This window comes from Pithys albifrons, chromosome 14 (assembly GCF_047495875.1).
Source record: "Pithys albifrons albifrons isolate INPA30051 chromosome 14, PitAlb_v1, whole genome shotgun sequence".
Lineage (NCBI taxonomy): Eukaryota > Metazoa > Chordata > Aves > Passeriformes > Thamnophilidae > Pithys > Pithys albifrons.
In genome coordinates this window covers 2489284-2501654 of record NC_092471.1, presented here as the reverse complement: position 1 = coordinate 2501654, position 12371 = coordinate 2489284, and the positions used below count along the sequence as shown (strand labels likewise).

Genomic DNA, 12371 nt, shown 5'->3' with positions numbered 1-12371 from the left:
ACTTTTGATCTGCCTTCACTGAGATATTTCCCTACAGATTATTCTTTCCTGGGCACTCCCATCCTCCTTCTGTGTCAGTACAAACCTCCCACAGCGTCTGTTCTGCGAGGGCCAATTTCAGCCATCAGTGGCAGAAAACTCCAGAAAAAACCCAAATAAATAAACCCAGAATCCTCTCTACCAATTCAACAAATTGCACTGATCTGGAGGGGCTAAAAAGGTGCCAAATTCAGCAAAGGTGAGGCCGTGGTGAGCCAAGAGGAGAGGGAAGTGAGCTCAGCGCTTCCAGCAGCAACAAGCTGTTGTGTCAGCTGTCCAGGAAGCACAGGCTTCAGGAGCATCTTGAAACCCCATCCTGCTGCTTCCAAGTCATTACTGACAATAATTAATAACACAGGTCCAGGTGAGAGCTGGAGGGAACAGGCAAACCCCAAAACCTGCGCCCTGAAACGGGTCCAGGTCCCAACACTTGAGCCTCTTTCCGTGGCAGGAGGAATAACAGACCTAAAGTTGGTTTGCAGCATCTTATTCCAAATTCTACTCTTAAGAAGCAGCACTGGCAATGCTGGTTTTAATTCCTAAAGTATTTCTATTTTTCTTTCAATCCCTCAGCACACTGTTCTCTGGTACAGAAGGAATCCATCCCAGGAAGGATGACACAGAATGTGGATCCTCAGGGGCTCCTGCAATCTGGGGCACCAGGAGAGGACACACCACGAGACCAGAATGGAGGAAATTGCACCAAAACAGCTCAGTGCCCATTCACTTTTCTGCCTCCCCCCACAAGGGTTGGCATTTTCTGTGGCCAACACTGGGCCACCTTCACAGGAGATGCTCCTTTTACAGCTTCCAGCACTGGTTCTGCTTGGGAATGATGGGTCTGTAATGCAGGAATGTGAAGGGAGGGTCTCTATGGAAGCAACTTCCATCTGGCTGCCCCTCGAGGCTCCAGATGAGGTTCCCAAGTTGATGCATCATCATCATCCTGGCACAGCAAAGGATGTTTTTCCTGCAGCACTGTGACAGAAACACCCCCTGGGTGTCCCAGTGCCCCGTTCCTCTCCCCCACAGGCAGCACAGGGAGGGGAAAAGTGTCCCTAAATCCCAGTGGCAGCATTCCTGACAAGTCCTGCAAGGATTGTACACCCCCCTGAGGTGAAGCCATTGCATGGGATTTAGGCACTTGGAGGAATGAAAGATTTAGGAATTGCCAGGCAGGGAGGAAATCTGCCTGGATAGGTCTGAGGGGTTTGTTTGGTTTCATTAATTGGGACACCATCCAGAAGCACATTCAAGCATTGTGTGATCCCAACAAAACAGCTGTGAGAAACTTCCAGATGGTGGAGGTGATGTTTGGCAGCAGTGAGAGGCAGGAACAGTCCCTGAGTCACTGAAAAAGTCCCCCTTCACCAGAGATGTTTGAGCTCAGGGTGCCAGTCAGTGCCAGTCAGTGCCAGGCAGTGCCAGGCAGTGCCAGCCAGTCCTCCCACGTGTTGTAGGAAAGACCAAGGATGATGTTCACAATTGCCTTGTGTTGGGATCAACAGGATTTCAAGCAGTACCCAGGAAACACCAGAGGTTTGCTGCCCAAAGTGCCACCTGATGAGGGGTGAGAAGCAGACACAGAACTCCCCTGAAATCAATAAATCTGACACTCTTGGTTATAAAACAAGGAGGTTTGACAGGATGAAATTATGGAAACAGGGAGGCACTGCTGCCTCTGCCAAAGCAGCTTCTGAACTTTGCTCTTCCCAATGTTATCAGGGAATATTCTTTCCTTCCAGGAGTTCCTGTGGCTCCCAATGTCACAAACCACCTTGGGGACACAGCACTGCACCCAGATTTATCTCAGCACCTGATGCAGAGGGGTTTGGGGCAGGCTCCTGTTCCTGCCCCTGTGAGGAGAAGTCCCAGAATTCCCTGTGGATTTGGGCTTTCCCTACCTGCAGTGCCAGGGGCTTCCACCTCACGTTCTTCAGCAGGGCAGGGGCAGACACCAACGTGTTCTGGGGACGCTTCTTCAGGGTCAGGATCACTCCATTGGGGTCTTCCCACAGAGCATTCACCAGGTTCTTCAGCTGCCAGCCAACCTGGGGGAGAATTCCAGAGGGAGGTTGGAAAGCTTTTCATTCCACCTGAGGTGGGAAGGAACTATGGAAGGGCTGTTACAGCCTCTCCTGCACACACAGCAGGTTTTAGAAACTCTGATTTCTCCTGTTGGGATCAAATGGTGCTGCTAAAGCTGAAGTTTTATTATTTTTCTGCTCTCTTAATAAAATAAGGCAGAAGTGAACACTGTTTCCCTTTTCATAATTTGTGAGACTACTGAATATTTTAATTCAAAAGCTGAGGACTAGAAGTCATGTTATGACAATGTCTGTGACAAGTCTGTGACAGGTGTAGGATCCCAAGTGGAGCTAAATGGTCATTTATTGATTTATCTACACAGCCCTGGACACAACTGAGTCCCCAGGCCCCTACAAATTGCAAACAGAGCCATAGAAAGGACATCACTGGTATTGGAAGGAAAAAAAACTACCTAGAGACACTCCTTAATCTTCTTGATCATTTTGATATTAATTTACCATGAATTAAATACACATGAAAACAGAAAAAATATTTTTAGGGTTTTTCTTTCCCCCCCTCCCTTTTCTGTCCCAGCCAAGGCAGGTTCTCACAGGGGTAATAAATGGGCAGAGCAAAGCCCTGCCAGGGATGTTGGGACCATCCCAGGTCACGAGGGACGTTGGGACCACCCCAGGTCATGAGGGATGTTGGGACCATCCCAGGTCACGAGGGATGTGGGGACCATCCCAGGTCACGAGGGATGTTGGGACCTTCCCAGGTCATGAGGGATGTGGGGACCATCCCAGGTCATGAGGGATGTGGGGACCATCCCAGGTCACGAGGGATGTGGGGACCATCCCAGGTCATGAGGGATGTCGGGACCATCCCAGGTCATGAGGGATGTTGGGACCACCCCAGGTCACGAGGGATGCTGGGACCATCCCAGGTCACGAGAGATGTTGGGACCATCCCAGGTCTCCAGCCCTGGGTGAGCAGGGACTGCAATGCTGAGTCTGACACACCTCCCTGAGCCCCAACTGAGCTGCCTCAAAGGGAACATTTTGGAGGGAAATCCTCAGGGAATCCAAGAGCAGGAGCTGCACAAATATGTGCAGGGAATGTTGTTATATTTGCTGTGCTTTTGAATGTCTTGGACTTCTCAGGGCTCACTGTAACATTCTTTTTACTCAAATTAACAAGTCCATCATATAATTACCCTCCTGCCTAAAATCTGCATTCCCACTGCTATTAAACCCCAAGAAAATAAAATATTGATGTGCTCAGAAACAAAGCAGTGTCTGCACATCCCCATGTGAGATCAAGTGTAGCTCCCAACCACTTCCTCCTGGAGGAATATAATATCTGGTTAAGGGTGAAGGGAATAAAGGAAACTCAGGAGGATTTTAGTGTAACTCCTCTCCTGAGGCTGCAGAGAGTTGGGGCAGAGCCTGCAAAGCTCTGCCAGAGCCAGGACCTGGCAGGGAACCCCCCTCTGGTGGGACTGCCACATGTGCCATCGTTCCAAACAGCATTGTTAAAGTTCTAGGCTCTTTTTAATGCTGCTCTGCTATTGAAAACTTCCTAAAAATGCCCTGGCCAGAGGAAACCAGGAAGCAGCAGAGACTGGAAACAGGGAGCAGCCCAACAAATGCAGTGTGGAATCCCAGACTCTCCTCCAGTTGGTGCTGTGTTGGCAAAAGAACAGATATTTTATAGATATTTTTTTCTTTTACTCAATTATAGAAATAAGAAGGAACTCTTTCTGGTTTTTATAAAGTGCTGTAATTTTCACATTGCAGAAATCTTTAGAGTTCCATGAGCTCCTTTTAGAAAAGGATGATAAATAATTAAGTTCACGATAAATTCTTCCAATGAGACCCTTCATGACCAAACCATTAAACCCCAAGATCTATTGGAGAAGAGTCTGCACTCATTACTAGTGGGTGATGATAAAAAGCTCTCAGGGATTTGGACACATTATTATTAATTGTATTACTAAAAATATCTTTGGAAAAAAAGAAGCCATTACAGTGGATTAAAAATCTGAGTTGAAAACCAGTCCTTGAGACAGATTTTGACATTTCCTCCTAAGGATTCACTCTTTGAACCCATCACCAACTTTTGGTGCATTCACCAAAAGGGTTTTTTGCTCCTTTAAGCTTTCTAGCACAAACCTTCAGTCAATCAGATTCTACCAGACAAGTTAAGATATTTCAGTAATGAAAATTAATATTACAATTAGACTAAGGAAGAAAAAATAGACTAATGAGATACTTTTTTTAATTTTCCTGCATAAACAAAACTGGGTGCTAATTTAGATGCTAAATATGACAGGAAAGGAGAAGAATGCAAAAGAACTCACTGAAAATGGTCAGAAGTTTCAAATGTTGCTGCTTTTCTCTTAGGATTGCTCTAATCATTAATTATCATTTGCTTGTACAACTTCAGTGTGGAAAGAAGAGCTTTAGGGAAAAAAAACAACCCCAGTGTGCTTCTGTCTACATGAAAGGATTTGTTAGTTTTCTCAGAGAAAACTTTTAAAATAATAGTTCCAAAAATATGAACCCCAACAATAGTACATTTCTTAACCAGAAAAGTCCACAAGGTTGTGGTAATTTTGTATAACCAAACCTGATAATTTTGTGTCCCTAAACCTGATCATTTTGTGTCCCTAAACCTGATCATTTTATGTACCTGAACCTGATCATTTCATGTACCTAAATCAGATCATCTTGTGTCCCTAAACCTGATCATTTTATGTACCTAAACCTGATCATTTCATGTACCTAAACCAGATCATCTTGTGTCCCTAAACCTGATCATCTTGTGTCCCTAAACCTGATCATTTCATGTACCTAAACCTGCTAATTCTGTAGCTGGGACTGCAAACCTAACATGTTCAGAAATCATAACTTGCATTAATTACCCAACAATAAACTCATGTTTCCTGGTTCTCCAATATCTCCTTTAGGTTCCTCTACAATGATTTGGTTCCTTCTGCTTCAGAAGGTCTGGATTTCCATGGATGGGGTTTGGAATATGAGGGATTTCAGCATTTTTACAAACCCTGACTCTGTTCATGCTGCACAGGCACCTTTTCTCCTTTTTTTTTTTTCCAATAAATTCTGCCTGGCCAGTGATGACTCACTGTGGATTTGTAGGAAAACCAAACTGATATCAGCAATTCCTGATGTCACAGACACCCAAAAAGCCTGAGGAAAAACCCTGTTCCACTGCCTGTGTCACCTGCCAGCCCTCCTGTCACCTGGCGTGGACACACACAGAGCAAGGACTGACAGAACAGAAAATTAATCTGGAAATCAATTGTGCAGAATGTTTTCTAAATACTCAGAGCATGTTCCATTGCTCAGCACCTGAAAACAGGGAATTCTGCTCTGAGTGCACTAACCCCTCCCAGGGACCAGGACAGATGTTTCCCCTCCAGACTCCTCAAATCCATGAGCAAAGCCATCTGGATATTTACTCAAACCTCCAAAATCTGACCTCTTTTCTTATTTGCATTAACCCCCCTCAAACCAGCAGCTTGAGCAAACTCAACTCTTTGTGAAGGAAACAGACTGTCATCCTGCCGTGGCTTCAGGCTGTAATTCACGTTGTATCATTAGGGAATTAATCAAGGCAACTGGTTTGATTAACATGGAAATCAGAAATTATTATTAGCCAGAAATGTGCTGGAAGATCACAAGGCTGTTCTGGGGCTCTGAAGGGGAAGCTCCTCATTAACACCTGTAGCTGATTCACCCTCATTAACATTCCCCACAATCACTGAGGATGCAAACCCGAATGTGCCCCATTATCTTACCCAGTTATTTCCATTAACTGATGGAGCAGCACAGCAAGAGCCCAAGCAGCAGAAAGATGTACCAGGACTTGCTTTACTAAAGCTTTTGGAAAATAAGGAACATGTGGCCCTTGATTTGGGAACAGAAGGACATCTTGGGGGAAAGGAGCTGGAATTCTCGTGACATCTTTTGTCCTTTTTGCTGTTTGTGTCTCTCAGCCCCCGGTGAGCTGAGACACAGATGGTGGGACCTGGCACTGCACTCAGACCCACCTCCACCCAAAGGAGCTCTGTAAGGACTCAAATTCACAAATAACCCCCAGGCAAAGAGGGTATTAATCCAATAACTGCCTTAACACCAATAAATTAGGGCTGAAATAATTTCATTGTGACACACTTAATTTCAAGGATGTACTTTGACAATGAATGGTATAAAAGGGCTGCTGGATCAGGTATTCAGAATCACAGAATATTCTGGGTTGGAAGGGACATTTAAAGCCCATCCAGCCCCACCCCTGCCATGGCAGGGACACCTCCCACCAGCCCAGGGTGCTCCAAGCCCTGTCCAACCTGGCCTGGGACACTTTCAGGTATGGGACAGCCACAGCTTCTCTGGGCTCCTGTGCCAGGGCTGCCCACTCTCCCAGGACAGGATTCCTTCCTGGTATCTGGTCCAAATCTCCCCTCTTTGGGGACAAAGCCATTGCCCCACTGCAGCAGACCCAGCTGAAGGGTCTGTCCCCACCCTCTCTGACCTTCCCAGAACTGAGGGCAGGGCATTCACCCCCCAAAACCACCTCACCACGTGGCAACAGGCACCTGTTGCAGCCAAAACCAGCAGCTATTTAAAGAGAGCCTGAGAAACACGGAACACAACAGATTTACTGCAGATATTCCTACAGCTGTTTGCTCTTGCACAGTGTTTATACCTCAAAGAGTTATTTCTCCTCCTGCTCTTTACAGTCTCTGTTGGGAGGGAGGGTCTGTCAGACCTCCCTGGCTGTGTCACCCAAACTGAAATCCTGCAATAATTTCTCTTCCTGTGAGAGGTGACACATTTTTATCCACTACATTTTTTCCCTGCTCATATCTAAGTGAACACCTTTGAGGACTGTGAATGACCTGAGATCACACACCATTTCAGACAAGATATTTCCAATGTCCAGACAATAAGATGAAAGCTGAGTTTCTCCTGGAAACCTGTTCCTGATTAATTCCAAGTTCATCTTTGCCATTGTCAGTCCCATCAGCTCTCTGGGGCTCGGTTGGGTTGGGATTAATTACCACATTCTGCTCCTGGAGTCTGGCCAGTTCCTCCCAAATATCATCTACCTTTGAACAGGAATTACTAAGAGCATTATTATTGCTCTCTGTCCTGTGAAATAACCTTCAAATCCCAACCCTCAGAAACAAAAAAGACAAAGAAAAGTCAGTTTTTCCCTGGTTTGCCAAGCACTGTTCTATAAAGAAATACAGAAAACCTTTCTAAAGAAGACCAAATATTTTACAGATGGTCAGGCAGCCAAACCAATATTTGTTTGGATTTTCAGTGTTCCTGTTGTCTGAAAATTACCCCAAGTGGAACATGAACACAATTTAATTTTCATAAAGTTCTGCTGGGAAAAAAAATAAAAATATCAAATTTCCTGTTTGAACTAAGCAGCAGAAAATATCCCACCCAAGGAACAGGAGGTGCAATTGTCCACTTTGCAAACAAAGAAATGCCACAGTGGCATCTTCAGCACTTGGTGTGATTTTATCAGAGAGGAAACAAAAATCCACAAGGCACTGACAGAACCAATGCCAGGGAAAACAAGGAATTAGGGAGGCAGGAATTTAGGATGGAGAACTCACTTTTAAATAAGTTTCTTAGGCTGTTTTATTAAAACCTTATAAGCAAGAAGAACAAGCAGAAAAGCAAATAAGGAAATTGGATAATGATTAAATGATCTCAACAGCCAGTGGTGAATCGCCTGATTTAATTAATTTCTTGCTTAAAGAACTATTATTTTTTCTTTGATCTTTATAATTGTATTACAGAGTGTTCCTTGGTCGGAGCAGATTCCACATAGGAAGTCTTTTATTTCTAACTCTTTCAGTTGTTGCATTATATAATTTGGAGGCAGCTTTTCTTTGATACTTCTGAATTGTTTTTAACTCTCAACTGCACCGAGAAGCCACTTGAAAAGTAAAGCAAAACTTTAAAAAGTCCTTTTTTTTGTTAATATTTTTAAGAGCATGAGCACAGCTACCTCCTAACCATGTGATTGATCTTTCTTACCACAGATGATGCTTTATATAAAATGAATGTATCAACTGGAGTTAATAGAATTAATTTTGAAATGCACAGCCCAAATGCTCTGGTGGCATCAATGCCCAAGTGCTTCACTCCACACCTCCAGTGGGGCTGGCACTGTGAGCATCCCAGGGAAGCATCTCCAGGCTCAGGAATGTGGGATCTGTGCTCATTCCAATGAACAAAGGGACACTCCAAGTCTACTCTTCCCTTGCAAAGCTCACTCCTCCAAACACATGGTTACACTTCTCTTAAAATGCACCTCCTGAGGGAAGGAGTCAAAGTAGAGCTGAAATGAAAGGGGGTTTAAAGGAAAAGAAGCTAAAATTGTCCTCTGGGTTTCACTGTTGCCCATGTGTGGATGAGAAAGGAACTCGAGCCTCTTAAGAGTGAACAGCCAGTTGGGAATAGCCACAGAAATGTGTCATGGAACATCCTGAGCTGGAAGGAACCCACAGGGATCATCATCAGCCCAACTCCTGCCCTGTCCAGACACCCCAACAATCCCACCCTGCCCCTGTCCCACTGTCCAAACCCTCCTGGAGCTCTGGCAGCCTTGGGGCTGTGCCCACTGCCCTGGGGAGCCTGGGCAGTGCCCACCACCCTCTGGGGGAAGAACCTTCTCCTGAGATCCACCCTGACCCTCCCTGGCACAGCCCCAGGCCATGGAGTCCCATTTTCACCCCTTCAGCACCAGAGTCCTGCCCTGGCCAGGAGCAAACCCTTCCCCTGGGTTAAAAACGCACAGGATTTTATTCACCAGGAGCAAACCCTTCCCCTCTCAGCTCTGTAGCCCTGGGCTAAAAATGTCCAGGATTTGTTTCCAAGAGGTTGTTGAGGAGGGTCCTGCATCAGGATGACAAACTGGAAGTGCTCAAATTATCCAGCTGCCTAAAAAAAGGGATGAGCTAATTTGATTGCATCCTGAGAATACCTAAAAGAGAAACCTGCTCTCCTGCAATTTAATGGATAAAAATATATCAAGATCAAAGGACTGGAAGCTTGTGCCAGGCAAATATAGACTACAAATAAAATGACTCTTCTTCCCTCAGCAATGAGAATAATTAACTACCGGAACAATTTATTACAGGTTGTGGGAACATCAATGGAAGTTTTAAAACTGAAAGGATCATGTTAAATGAGTGAATATGAATTTATCCAGAAAATCCACTGGCCTAGTTCAGTCAAACTCGGCTTCAATGGTGCCAGCTGTGGGACTGGAATCTGCCAAAAGGGATCCAGAATGTCCCTGCCCAGGGAAGGATTTTCACTGTGGCAATAAAAATGGCTCTGTCTGATCACCTGCACAACAGGTTCTTTCAACACATTGTCTTGGATGGGGTTTGTGTTTGATGGGCTGCCAAAATGGCAAAGAAACATCAATATTAGAACAATGTCTTTGTTAGGACAACAGAGAGAAAATCTGCTCCGGGAAGGAGAGAATCACCAAAGATATGCAAGTTCTCTGACTCAGCTGAGCCCCCAGTCATTAATTACAAGTGGTTTTCACCTCTTTCTATGAGCTGGTCTGGCTAATATTAAAATATTGATTATGTGGAAATTTAATGAGCTGTTGCCTTTGAATGATTCCAGTCCACTAATGGAAATAATGCTAATTATAAGCATAATATTGATCCTCACAGGGGGGTAACCTGGGTGAAGGAGGAACACAGCTAAGTGGAGTTTGCAGCAAGGTGAGCCAGGAGGGACCTGAAGGACACACTTGGAGATCTGAGATCTGAGGGGTGTTTAAATATTTAAAATATTAACAGTTCCAATCCCTGCTGTGGAACAGACAAACCCTCAGCATCACTGTCTGTCTGCCCCAAGTCCCAGTGAACACAGAGTGAGACCTTCCCACCCATTCCAAAGGAAGAATAAATTTCCCAAAGACACTCTGTGTCACTTATCTCTTCCTTAGCTGGTTAAAATCTTCAGAATGAATAATTAATATACTATGGGGCTTTTAGAAAGCAGAGTATTTTATGCCACTTGGCTCAGCTGCTGGTGTTGTGTCCTTGGCTGGAAAGGGATTACAAAGATCAACCACCCTGAGCCCGTCAGTGTCCCAAACCCCAATTCCTGAGCAGTCAATGTGGGGATTCACCCTTGGGAGTGGAGATTAAATCATCTCTGTCACTTGAAGAGGGTGTTTGATGGAGAAAGCCAGTCCAACACATATTTCAGCCTGTAACTCTGCCAGCTCCCAGGAGCTCCCTCACACAGAGAAGAGCCGTGTGTTCCATTAACATTTAAGTATAAATGAATAAGTTATACTTCTTTTCAAGGCAAAATATTTGCTCTCTAATCATAAGATTTTAATAGTCAGACGTTCCTATTTCCACTTCACACAAGTGACAGAGAGAAAGGGATTTCTCAATGGTGCAGCTGCTGTGTCTGGAGATGGGATTCAGCTGAAGAGCTGAATTAGAAGTTCCTCAGGAAGTTCTCCTGGTCATTGCCACAATGGTCGTTGCCTCAATGCTGCTCATGCCTGAGAAATAACAAACTCTGGTGGTCCTTTCACCTGCAGTTCCAGCTCACTGCTCCCACTCCTCTGCAACACAGTTATTACTTTCTTAGAGAATCAGTTCCTATGACTTAGTACAGAACAGGACAAAATGTGCCTGCATTTTTTCCAGCAATCATGAACTCTGGAACCAACATCAGTTCTAAGGAGCAGTTTGGGACATCACAAACCAGGGAGAAAAATAGAATCATTCAGCCTGGGATGAGACTCTCACACAGGCACCCCGGTTGGCTTTTGGAGCTCAATCACCAATACTTTAATCTAAAAAAATAACAAATTATTAATAAATTAATAAATTTCCTTTTCTCTCCCTGCAGCACACAGTACAGCTCACAGCTGGGAAAGAAATACAGCAATGGGCATGTTTAAACATATTTAAATCATATATTGCAATAGCTGAGGCTCAGCAGACACTTCTGCACAGAGGTGCTTATGTGTGTCTTAACAACAAATCTCCTTGCAAGAGAGCACAGCCCCAAAACTGACCCATTTCTGTCAACCCTTTCATCATTGTCCCGTTTCCCCTCCACAGAGGTGTCCCAGCCCCTCTGCATCACCAGTGTGAGCCCTGCATTGACCAGAGTGCAGCATCCTGGGGGACAGGGGAAGGGCAACCAGCTGGAATGTGCATGAGGAGAAGGGGAAGAACTCAGAAACACTCTGGGAGCTCCTTACAGGATGGCTCTGACTGAACAGCAGCTGGAATGGAAATCTGTTAATCCTTCTGGGCTGCCAATGGCCTCAACTTGTGCCTGTTCTTACTAAGCATAAGCCATGGAGATGAGGTTTAAAAGACATAAATAATAATGTAGTTGAGCAAAGTTGAATTCCAAGAAGAATTATTACATTATTAGTAGTGGGGAGAGGCAAAACCTGCAGGCAGAATTTCCAAAGCACTCACCACAGTCTGGTGGTTGACCTGGATCACCTCATCACCAGCGTGGATCTTCTTGCACTGGTCAGCAGGAGACTGAGGACAAGAGAGAAGGATTAACCTCACCTGGAGAGTGTGGAGGGGGAAGGCAGGAGCAGGACCCAACCTGTGGGTGCTGCCACCTGTCCCTGCTGCACCTCAGGGAGCAGGACCCAAACCTGTGGGTGCTGCCACCTGTCCCTGCTGTACCTCAGGGAGCAGGAACAAACCTGTGGGTGCTGCCACCTGTCCCTGCTGCACCTCAGGGAGCAGGACCAGGACCCAAACCTGTGGGTGCTGCCACCTGTCCCTGCTGCACCTCAGGGAGCAGAAACAAACCTGTGGGTGCTGCCACCTGTCCCTGCTGCACCTCAGGGAGCAGGACCCAACCTGGGGGTGCTGCCACCTGTCCCTGCTGCACCTCAGGGAGCAGAACCAGGACCCAACCTGTGGGTGCTGCCACCTGTCCCTGCTGCACCTCAGGGAGCAGGACCCAACCTGGGGGTGCTGCCACCTGTCCCTGCTGCACCTCAGGGAGCAGGACCCAACCTGGGGGTGCTGCCACCTGTCCCTGCTGCACCTCAGGGAGCAGGACCCAATCTGTGGGTGCTGCCACCTGTCCCTGCTGCACCTCAGGGAGCAGAACCAGGACCCAACCTGTGGGTGCTGCCACCTGTCCCTGCTGCACCTCAGGGAGCAGGACCCAACCTGTGGGTGCTGCCACCTGTCCCTGCTGCACCTCAGGGAGCAGGACCCAACCTGG

General features: G+C 46.1%; 1 protein-coding gene across 1 annotated transcript in view; it reads right to left on the bottom strand.

The window, feature by feature from the left end:
• LOC139678559 (connector enhancer of kinase suppressor of ras 2-like) overlaps window positions 1-12371 on the bottom strand; it is a 150676-nt gene that overhangs the window by 49926 nt on the left and 88379 nt on the right. Inside the window, exons 8-9 of the mRNA XM_071569454.1 lie at window positions 11597-11665; window positions 1944-2090 (exon numbers count right to left, since the gene is read on the bottom strand). Of these exons, the coding sequence (XP_071425555.1) occupies window positions 1944-2090; window positions 11597-11665 (216 nt within the window). The remainder of the gene's footprint in view (window positions 1-1943; window positions 2091-11596; window positions 11666-12371) is intronic.